General features: G+C 36.7%; 1 protein-coding gene across 2 annotated transcripts in view; it reads left to right on the forward strand.

The window, feature by feature from the left end:
• Positions 1–2,359: 2,359 nt before the first annotated feature.
• Positions 2,360–12,053, forward strand: part of Ppil4 (peptidylprolyl isomerase like 4) — a 37,407-nt gene continuing 27,713 nt past the window's right edge. For both annotated transcript variants that reach the window (XM_026401954.2, XM_077801730.1), the window contains exons 1-7: positions 2,360–2,471; positions 6,244–6,311; positions 6,397–6,461; positions 6,703–6,820; positions 8,143–8,285; positions 9,049–9,145; positions 9,854–9,970. In XM_026401954.2, the coding sequence (XP_026257739.1) occupies positions 2,402–2,471; positions 6,244–6,311; positions 6,397–6,461; positions 6,703–6,820; positions 8,143–8,285; positions 9,049–9,145; positions 9,854–9,970 (678 nt within the window). In that variant the 5' untranslated portion in view covers positions 2,360–2,401. The remainder of the gene's footprint in view (positions 2,472–6,243; positions 6,312–6,396; positions 6,462–6,702; positions 6,821–8,142; positions 8,286–9,048; positions 9,146–9,853; positions 9,971–12,053) is intronic.

A 12,053-nucleotide genomic window follows, 5' to 3' on the forward strand; every position in this document is an offset into this window, starting at 1 on the left:
ACATCTCCTACTGTCTGCTACCCCAGCTAACTGGTATCAACAACCTGAGGGTGTGCAAAGAGAGCCATTCCCAAGGATGTTAAAAAGTGTACTGTAAATTTTGCTTGATTAGTATCCTTCAGGGAAGGGGTGTGGTAGAGTTATTGTCTAGCATGTGAAGTGCCCTGGATTCAATCCCCAGCTCTAAAAAGAAAGAGTATCCTAGTTAGAGATCTTGTCAGGGCTGGGCATGGTAGCATATGCTTGTAATCCCAGCAGTTGGGAGGCTGAGGAGGAGAATTGCAAGTTCTAGGCCAGCCTCAGAAACTTAGCAAGGCTTTCAGTAACTTAGTGAGACTGTCTCAAAATGAAAAAAAAACAAAACAACAACAACAACAAAAGGGCTGGAAATGTGGCTCAGTAGTAAAGTGCCCCTGGGTTTAATCCCTAGTACCATTAAAAAAAATGAATAAAAATTGTCATATTAAAAAAAGAAAGAAAAGGGAAAGTCATCTATGACAAATGTTAACAACAATTAAATGGTGGAGGTATAAATAATTTTGAGTCATAGTAACCCAGATGCATAGGTAAATAATTTTACGTGGCCTTGGCATCCATTCTGAATATAAGGTGGACTTTCTCAAACCAGAAGCAGAGTTCAGTCACCCTTTACATGGTTTCCAGTTCTATACCTCCACCCAGTTCTTCAGTATGGATAATCCAGATACCTGTCTAACACAACTGCCCCTCTTGAGCATCTCTATAGGGGACAGCTAGATGCAGCCTGCTCAAGTGGCCCTACTAACCTTCATACCGACAGATACTGGGCAGATAAGCCATAGTGACCAACTCTCAGCCACAGTGTGACCTACTGGAACTCATGCCTGCTTGTTTTAAATCTACCAATTAAAACTCCCCATGGAAAATCTGTAGGCACTAGGAATTAAGCAACAAAGTTTATTATATTTCTGGAATATACACTGTAACAACGATAAACAAATTCCTAAATACCATACTAGATGATGAAAACTCCAACTAGAAAGTTCAGCTAGTGAAAAGGCCCTGATGCAGGTATTTGTCCCCAGTGTTCAGGGAACAGCAAAAAAGGCTAGTGTAGTTTCAGGGGAATAAGAAAGAAGACAGGAAGATGGAGTAGAAGGAGTTCATGTAAGGCCTGTAAACTATTATAAAAACTTTGGCTTAGTGTCAGATAAGAAGTTAACTGGAGGTTCTAGGTGTGAAAGCTGCTAGAATCAAGATGAAGTTATACTTATTCCAAAACCTAACAAAACGAAGGCATGAGACCATAAAGGAAAGGCTCTCAGGAACATATGCCGTGTTGAAAATCTACAAGGATCTTAACCTGCACACCTCTCATAAAAAAGGTGAGTGTGTGTGTGTTTGTGTGGTGCTGGGATTGAACCCGGGGCCTGCTCATGCGAGCCAAGCACTCTACACCAAGACAGCTATATCCCCAGCCCCACAAAGAATATTTCTGCCAGAATGTCTACCTTGGCGGATACCACCTTGTTTCGTCTTTCTAGAATAGAATAATTTCAAAACAATTTACGTAACCTTCATTTTACCTTCAAAAACCCGTGTCTTTCTTTGTCTCCTTGGAATTGCCCATGCTCAGCCATAGCACACATCCCAGATTTACATTGATACGTATAAAGAGAGAGTAAGAATGCATACAAGAGAGCAAGTTTGTTGACCAGGAGAGTGGAGAGTAAAGTTTGCACAGAAAACTGTTACTGGAGGGCCCAAAACCCCAAAGAGAAGTCAAAACTAGTTTTAAGTCTTCTAGAGTATTCATCATACCAGTAGAGATTTGGGGATAACGCCTGTTACTTTTTAGCTTGTCGAACAAAGGAAGTTATACTTATTATACTTATTCCAAAACCTAACGAAGTTATACTTTATACTCGCCATGTGTGGCTACTACCAGGGTTAGTCGCTAGACAGTACTCGCAGAAAAAACAAACTCCTTGTTAATCACCTTTCCCAGTAACAAACGGTGAGCTTCGGGCCTGGAGTTCTCAATGTAGAGCTGTGAGAAGAGAATCGAAAAGAAGGTCGGGGACCACCACGCCGCCAGGAGAACCTTCCTATTCTGAAGATGGGCATAAAAAGGGGCACAAAAATCTTATAGCGTTATCCTCTGAGAGATAGGCTCGCAGACGGGTCAGCAAGGGCCAACCCGGACTTTCAAACGTTCCGCAACAGAGAAACTCCTGCGGGGTTGACCAAGCGCTGACTGAGCCAAAAGAAAAAGCAGCCCGAAAGAGGGCGGTGGCGCCGGGGGATGACGCAAGCACGCGTCGCGCCCAGGGCGACGCGTGGCGTAGAAAACGTCGGGCCGCGCTTGTCAATCCTCCGCCCCCCGCCTCCCGGGGCTTGTTGCCGAGGAGGAGCCGGCGCCATGGCGGTTCTGCTGGAGACCACTTTGGGCGACGTCGTCATAGACTTGTACACGGAGGAGCGGCCGCGCGGTGAGGCTCACGCCCCGATCACCCCTGGCCGGGACCACGAGCCCGTCTCCCCGCTTTCCCCTCTCTGCTTCCCCAGGTCCCCAGGGGCCACTGGCTCGAGCTGCTGGTGCCCGCCGCCACACTATTCCATTAGCGGGCCTTGTTTAGAAAAGTTTTTGTGAGGAGAATTCGTTTGAACCTAGGCAGCGCTTCTCCTGCATCTTGTGTGGGCCGGTCGGGCGCAGGGCGCTGCGGTCATGAATTGCCTTTGGGTGTGTGGGGTGAGGAGGCTGCCTATGCTATGCCAGTGGCTTTTGTGGTTTTACTCTGCTTTCTCTTGTCTTGAGAGGAACACAACAAATATTCATTGGTGTGTGATCAGTTCAGTCTTAAAAGCAAGGAGGATGTGCTTGGCACAGCGAGTGTTGGCATCGCGTCCCGTCTAGAGGGAAGAAGCCGGTGCCCAGAGGTATGGACAGAGGCTGCAAGCCACTGGGCTAAGCCCTAGCCTAGGCGTCCTGCCCTTTATGGTCTGATTCTCCCCTGGGAGACTTCGATGCACGAATCCGTCTGAACTCTTAAATTGTTGTGGAGGAACGTGTAAGTTGCTATGGAAACCAGAGGCGAGAGTAATTCTTTAGTCCTGGTAGGGAGATGCGAAGTGAGAACACATCTACTAGCTTTTTCAAAGATGAGTGGGAATGAAGGTTTTTCTCCTGGTTTGCTTGGAGTTTGGGGAAATGGCAAGTAGTTTGGAAGGAGGTATGTGAAGGGAAGTGGTAGACTTGCAGTCTGGTCAGGTAAGATTAGGTCAGATCCTGAATAATTCTGTGTGCCATTCTGAGGACCAGAGTTTTGGAAAGAAGGTTTTAAAAGTAGGATTGATGTGTGCGTGCGTAGCATACTTGCTTTGAGAAAGTAATAGGCAGCAGTGTGGAGAATGTTTCAGATTTAGGAAAAGTTGGAGACTAGGAGAAATTAGTTACAGCCTGGGTCCTGTCCCCAAGAAATGCAGTTTATCAAAGAGGATGAAACTGGCTTCAGTGCTGTACAGTGAGTGTCTCCTACTCCCCACCCTCAGCTGTTGCCTGTCCCCTGCAAACACTTATTCTTTATAGTTTTTACCCTTCGCTTACTGTTGCCCGGTTCCATGTTCTGCTACACTCTTTTTCTTCTGGAGAACCCTGCTTTTTCAAATCTCAGATCAAGCATGATCTCTTCTATGCAGCACTCCTGGTCCCAAAGCAGATCTGTTAGATCTGTTCCTTGTGCTCTGCCTCAGGTAGCTTTGTAAGTCATATGACACTCATTATGACATTTACCTATTGTCCTGAAATTATTTATATAAGTCTCATCTCCTCTCAAGAATGTACTTCAATGAGAGCAGAAACTGTACCTTAATTATCTCTGTGTCTTGAGTATCCAGTACAGTGTCTTCCACTTTGAGACAAACTTAGAGATTAATTGTAGTGGCCCATGCATATAAATGTGTTGTATTCTAGGACTCTTTGCATGTGATAAAAATGCAACTAAAACTGGCTTAAACAAAATAATTGCCTATGTTATTGCAGTAAGCTTGGCTTTACAGATGACTGAATCTCTGAGTTCAAGAGATGTTGTAGTTGAAACCCAAGCAAAACACACACACACACACACACACACACACACACACACACATACAAAAGGATGATTTAGGGAATTGGATTGTTTTATTTTTATTTTTGGTATTAGGTATTGAACTTAGAGGCACTTAGCCACTGAGCTACATCCCCAGTCCTTTTTATTTTTTGTTTTGAGGGAGGGTCTCACTAACTTGCTGAGGCTGACCTCAAAATTTGAAATCTCCTGCCTCATCCTCCCATGTTACTGGGATTATAGGCATGTGCCATCTTACCCAATGAGACTTGTGTTTTTTGTCTCTTCGTTTTGCTTTCCTTTAAGTTCCATTGACTCTGTCCCTGTAGAGCAGCATCTTACAAAATGAATGGGTCTCTTCCCAGTGTTGTAAAGAACTAAAGGTAAGGTAAGGCCTTACCTTTAATTAGAAAGGCCTTACATAAGGCCTTACATAATTAGAAAGGCCTTATAAGGCCATATTATAAGGCCTTACATAATTAGAAAGCAGTGGTTCTGTGTAGGTAGCCTAAAATACCAAAAACCCAAGTCCACATGTATACATATTTGAAGGTATATGAATACCTGCTTATCATTTGATAGTATATTCAATCTTTCCTGCATGCGTGCTCTCTCTCTCTCTCTCTCTTTTTCTCTTTTTACTTTGTATTATAAATGTAGAGACAGTCATGTAAATGAAGTCTCATATTCCGTGGCCATTTTTGTTTAACAGTTCTCATCACATAACTAGTCCCAGTCTTGTTTCCTTTATGATAAACCCACCTCTACTGGATTTATTGAATTACAAGATAATTCCTTAAAAAAAACCCACAAATCATTATTATACCTTAAAAAGTTAACAATAATTTCTTGGTATTATTTAAACTTTCCTCTTAGCTCTTGAACATTTTTAAAATGTGATATTTTAAACTAGGATCTCAACAATACCTATATATATTGATTAATATATTTCTTAAATGTTTTAGCTTATGGTATCCCCCTACCCCTTTTTTCCCCCCGAAAAAATTCTTGAGAAAGAATCTGGGTCATTTGTTTTGTAGAATTTCATTTGGCATTTGGCTGATTATTTCTCTTTTGTGTCTTTTAACATATTCCTCTATCCCTTCTATTTTGTATAAATTGTTTAGATTCAGAACCTCCATCAAATTTGTTTGGGGCAAGAATGTTTCATATAGAGTGTACTTTTGCCTACATCACATTTAGGAGGCACTTGACGTCTGGTTGGCTCTTTTTGTGATATTGAACTTAGACAGTGGTTTCAGGCCTTTAAAGTGTTTCCATCAGTTTGTCATCTAAAGATTTTGGCAGCCATTGATGGTCATTGCCTAGGTCCATTATTTTTGTTTTCTAGTAAAAGGATTACTTCTGTCTCTTTTCTTTTTTTGTTTAAAGAATTTTTTTTAAGTTGTTGATGGACCTTTGTTTATTTATTTATATGTGGTGCTAGGATTTGAACCCAGGACCTCACACATGCCAGGCAATGCTCTACCGCTGAGCCACAACCCCAGCCTGTAATTCTGTCTCTTCACAATGAGTTCAGAAATATTTTCAAGAAAACAATTGAAAACTTGATATTGAAGACTGTCCAACACCTTGGGCACCATCTCTCCAGATTTTCACCATCTATCATTTTGTAATACCAGAATATTGTAGAATTTAGATTGATCTTTTGGATACCACCCTCCTTGCAAAATTAAATTCCCACTTCTAGGCTTTTCCATATACCTTCCCAGCATGAAATTTTCACTTTTTACTCTCTGCCAGCCCAGTTCTTTTATTATATATTTATTTTTAATTGACATATAAATATTGCTCATATTTTTGGTATACCATGTGATGTTCCAGTATAGTCCAGATCTTTGAATGTTTTCCCAAAGCCTCCATGAGTCTTTTAATTTCCTCATCTAGAAACAATCTCTCTTTTGAACCCTTGTAACAGTTTTTATACTACTTTTTACCATTTTACTATTTAAGTGGCATAAATTATGCTATTAGATATCTAGTATTGTAACTATTTGTGTTCACTTGACTTTGGAATTTAACTATTGTTTTACTTTTGATAGTAATTTAGATATTAAATTGTACTAACTGTGGTTTTACTTGTTTAAAACCAAATTTGTGGATTACTATAATAAATTGTATATTTACTGTCTTTCAGCCTGCTTGAATTTCCTGAAATTGTGCAAAATAAAATATTACAATTATTGCCTTATTCACAATGTACAGGTGAGTTAGTGGTTGTTAGTCATGTCCTTTGTTATTGGAACTGTCAAACTCTGTGACAATTAACAAAAATTTCTGAATATTATAGAGGGATTTTATCATACAAACTGGTGATCCTACTGGGACTGGTCGAGGAGGAGAGTCTATTTTTGGGTAGGTTCTTTTATTTTTAAATGAAAACTAGAATTGCTTATTTTTAAGTCTTCATATTAAAATATGATTAAAATGTAGGAAACTTGGGAAAGTTTCTAAATGTTTTTAGTAAAAGAGAGGAGTCTTTTGAATCATAGTATCATTTCTATAGAGAAGTAGTTGGTAATACTATATTATAGTACTTCTACATTTATATTTTGACAGAACTTATATTTTATAACCTTATTATATGTATTTCCAGTCAGCTGTACGGTGATCAAGCAAGCTTTTTTGAGGCAGAAAAAGTGCCAAGAATTAAGCACAAGAAGAAAGGCACTGTGTCCATGGTGAACAATGGCAGTGATCAGCATGGATCTCAGGTTAGGAAATGTGTATAAAATGAACTTTGCTTAGAAATGAAGGACTGGAAGCCACTTACAAAGTGGCTTTTTAAGCTGTTCAGTAATGAAAGAATGTGTTAATCATATTCAAAGATATGTATTAGAAAAAACTTGCACTATATTTCTTATATTAAAAATATATTGGGCTGGGTATGTGGCTCAGTGGTGGAGTACTTGCCTCAAGCTCATGAGGCACTGAGTTTGATCCTCAGCATCACATAAAAATAAAAAATAAATAAAATAAAAGTATTGTGTTTATCTACAACTAAAAAAAATATTTTAAAAACTATATACTACATCATGTACAACCATAAGAATGAGAAGTTATACTCCATTTATGTATGAGTGTCAAAATGCATTTTACTGTCATGTATAAATAATAATAAATTTTAAAAATTTAAAAAAGAAAAGATCTAAGGGTGAAGTTCAGGGGTGGAGGAGATGCTTAACATGTACAAGGCTCTGGGATTGAAGCAAAACAGAAAACATTATTTTCTTCTTTTAAATATAAGCCCTGCCCATTGTGAATAATTTAGAAAATACAGAAAAGTACAAAGAAGAATAATATTAACCACAATCCTGTTCATGATTATTACTTTTCACATTTATAGACCCTTTCAGTGTTTATTACTTATTTTTATTTTTTATTTTTTCGTGATACTATGATCAAACTCAGGTCTTCATACTTGCTAGGCAGGCACTCTACTACTGAGCTGCATTCTTCTCCCTTTGACTATTTTATAAGTGATTGCTAGGGGGCTGGGGGTACAACTCAGATGGTGAGTGCTTGCCTTGCATGCACAAGGCCCTGGGTTCAATGCCCAGCACCAAAAAAAAAAAAAGAGAGAGAAAGAGACGGAGACAGATTACTGGGGCTTGGGGTCTAGCTTAGTAGTAAAATGCTTGCCTAATATGTGCTAGACCCTGAGATTGATTCTCAGCACCACAGAAAAATATAAATTAAATAAATAAATAGATTAATTGGAAGGTTAATCCTCATGACCATCTATTATGGTAGGTGCTATTGTTTTTCACTGTTTATGCATGAAGAAAATGAGCCATGGTTTTTCCAATCATTTTAAACAATTGAGGAAACATCTGTGTACATGTTGATAACTTATATATAAACTCTGTTTTTTATTTAGTTCTGGGAACAAGTTTTTAAGAACTGGTGCAGTAAATGTAGAGTTTCACTCGTGTGTGTGTGTGTGTGTGTGTGTGTGTGTGTGTGTGTTTTGTCAATTTAGCTGACAAAACACACACACATACATATTTTTGTATTTATTTTGTCTTTCTGTTAGTTTCTTATTACTACAGGAGAAAATCTAGATTACCTTGATGGTGTTCATACAGTATTTGGTGAAGTGACAGAAGGCATGGACATAGTTAAGAAAATTAATGAGACTTTTGTTGACAAGGATTTTGTACCATATCAGGATATCAGGTATTATTACAATTCACTATCTTGAATGTATTAGAATGTTTTAATACTGTGATGTGTGACGAGACTGGTGCACATAGGACTAGTTTTTGACTAATTCCAAAATGTGAATTAATATAAAATGAATCCTCATAAAAAGAACCTTTTGTGTTTTTCTACTTATACTAATTTTTTTTTTTTTTTTCCTTTTTTGGTACCAGGAATTGAACCCAGGGGTACTTAACCACTGAGCTATATTCCAGCCCTTTTTAAATTTTTTTGGTACCAGGAATTGAACCCAGGGTTTTTTAACCACTGAGCCATATTCCCAGCCCTTTTTATTTTTTATTTTGAGACAGGATCTCACTAAGTTGCCTAGGGCCTCACTAAGTTTCAAGGCCTGGCCTCAAAGTTGTGATCCTCCTGCCTCAGCCTCCCAAGTGGCTGGGATATCAGGTGTGCACCACTGTGTCCTGCTACTTGTACTAATTATTTATAATAGATTTTGTTAGGAAAAATTACTGTGCTTTCATTTTTAAATGCAATTTATTGAGAAATGTGGAAAATTACTAAGATTTAGACATTTACTTTGCTTCTTTGAAGTAATGCAGAGAAATATATAAAAAAATTGGAAACCGGTAATACTCATTGTGAAAGTGTACTGTGAATTAGTAATATCTTTGTGCAAAATGGGGGTTTTGGCATTAAAGATACTTAAGTTATTCTATGAAAATAAAATATAGATTTTGAAATATTTAATGTAACATTTGACTTGGACTTTTGTAAGGATAAATCACACAGTGATTTTAGATGATCCGTTTGATGACCCTCCTGATTTAATAATTCCTGATCGATCACCAGAACCCACAAAGGAACAGTTAGATGTAAGTAGAGCCTTCTTGTGATTGAATGTATGTGCATATTAATTTGCATGGATTTAACTTCTTAGTCTATTAAAAATTAATTTCTTCATAATGACTATTTTGCTTAATAAATTATACTAGAACGAGTTGAGTTCTTTTTCTACTCCATGGAGATACTCATTTTTCTAGTTATCTGTTTATTTCCCTGACTTCCTTTTTTTAATATCTATTTCATTGGAACAGCCTTAGCACTGGAAGCTTATATGAATCTGGAATTTTTTTTTTTTTTAATCTAACTCTAGTTAGAAGAATAACTTCAAGGCCAAACTAAACAATCATCCTGGGAGGGAATTTTTCAACTTGAGATACTCTAGAGCCAGGCTAGAACCAGAAATTTCTGTGGAACAACACAGACTTTCCCCCAGATATTCTAAGATATAAATTTTTGCTTTTGAGGCTTTCTCAAAGACAAATTTATCTTTATGGTTGAAATTGATGCTTGCTTATTTCTAAGATGATTTATCTTCTCCAAGCAGCACTTAATTGGATAATAGTATCTATATAGATGTTTATTTTCATTTCCTAATAAATCAGAAGCCCAATCTGGCTAATGTCATAGAATTAATTTAAATCAGTTTCAGAGGTTTGTAAATGAAGCATAATACCTTTCATGATTCTCAGATTTTTTTTATTTGTTAAATATTTATATTAATAACTTCTGCCTTACAGAGTGGTCGAATAGGAGCAGACGAAGAAATTGATGATTTCAAAGGAAGATCAGCTGAAGAAGTAGAAGAAATAAAGGCAGAAAAAGAGGCCAAAACTCAAGCTATTCTTTTAGAGATGGTAAGATGATTATGTTTGTTCAAATAGTTGATCTGCCATATATTTAATGCATATTTATTTATAAGTTTATTTCTGGCTCTTATGATAGTTGTAAAATATTAAAAATTCAGTTTAGAGTTTTCCTCTAGATTAAATTTTGAATGATATAATAACACATGAAAATGAATAAATTCAGTTCCATTATCATTATAGTATCAAGTGCTTTTATAAAAAATGGAAAGTGGATATTTCATTATTTTTAACATGAATATTAATTGAATTGCAATTGTTTAATATTCACCTCTTTTTAAAAGCATGTTTATTAGATTAAATCTTATGTTAAGAATAATTCTTCATTGTACCACTCAAATATTGAAATTAAATAGAATAGTCATTTTTTTTTTTTTTTTTTTTTTTTGACAATAATTATTTATTTTTTTTTTTTTTTCTTTTTTTTTTTTTTTTTTATTGTTGGTCATTCAAAACATTACATAGTTCCTCATACATCATATTTCACAGTTTGATTCAAATGAGTTATGAACTCCCAATTTTATCCCGTATACAGATTGCTGTATCACATCAGTTACCCTTCCATTGATTGACATATTGCCTTTCTAGTGTCTGATGTATTCTGCTGTCTGTATTATTCTTCTACTATCCCCCCTCCCCTCCCCTCCCCTCCCCTTTTCTCTCTCTACCCCTTCTACTGTAAATCACTTCTTCCATTTGAATTATCTTGTCTTACCCCTCCTTTCCTCTTATATGTCATTTTGTATAACCCTGAGGATCGCCTTCCATTTCCATGCGATTCCCCTTCTCGTTTCCTTTCCCTCCCACCTCTCAACCCTGTTAATGAAAATCTTCGTCTCAAGCTCTTCGTCCCTACCCTGTCCTTGTTTCCTCCCCTTATATCAGAGGAGTCATTTGGTATTTGTTTTTTAAAGATTGACTAGCTTCACTTAGCATAATCTGCTCTAATGCCATCCATTTCCCTCCAAATTCTATGATTTTATCATAGAATAGTCATTGAATGATAAAATAAACCTGGGTAAAAATTGAAAATTCTAAAATATACTTCTTCAAATATATAATTTTTGATGTTTTCTCTTTTCCTTTCTATTTGTTCATTATAATTTTATATAACAATGGGATTTGTTGTTACATATTTGTACAACTTTCATGTTTGTGTATCAGTTAAAAAATATATAAATACATGTCTGCACATATAAAATATATATATATATATATACATATATATGCACATTTATATATTTTTTTAACTGGTATACACTCCTTTGTCTTGCTCATAGTATGAAGTCATTTGGGGATTAGTTATTCAGTAAACCATTAATTGACGTAATAGGCATTTTTTTCCTTCTTATTTTTAAGAAATAGGTATGCATATTATATAATAGATGATTAATAAACACTTAAGTGAAAGGATAACAATTTTGTTTTTAATATTATTGTACATAATAGTGTTTTTATATTTTTGGTCTGTTTTAAAATTTATATTAATTTATATTCTATTAATTAATTTATATTTATGTTACCAGTATTAATGAATAAATGCCAAAAGTTCTCATTTCAGAGAACTTTAATGAAATAAACAAAAGTTGAAAATACACTTTTTCTTTTCTGCAGTACTGGGAATTGAACCCAAGGAAGTCTACCACTAAAAACTATATCCCCACATTCCCACCCCTATTTTTAATTTTATTTTGAGACAGAGTCTTGCTAAATTATCCAGGCTGGCCTTGAACTTGTTATCCTCCTACCTCACCTTCGCAAATCACTCAGGTTGCAGGCATAGGCCAGGCTGGAAACACTTTTTTTTTTTTTTTTTTTTGGTACTAGGAATTGAACCCAAGGGCACTTAACCATTGAGCAATATCCCTAGCCCGTTTTTGTATTTTATTAGAAACACAGTCTTGCTGAGTGGATTAGCGCCTCACTTTTGTTGAGGCTGGCTTTGAACTCATGATCCTCCTATCTCAGACTCCCAAGCCACTGGGATTATAGGCATGTGCCGCTGTACCCAGCCACAGGCATTTTTAATTGAGCATATATACACCTAAGAGTATTGATCCAGAACAATCAATAG

Source organism: Urocitellus parryii, chromosome 8, assembly GCF_045843805.1.
Source record: "Urocitellus parryii isolate mUroPar1 chromosome 8, mUroPar1.hap1, whole genome shotgun sequence".
In the NCBI taxonomy this organism is placed as follows: Eukaryota; Metazoa; Chordata; class Mammalia; order Rodentia; family Sciuridae; genus Urocitellus; species Urocitellus parryii.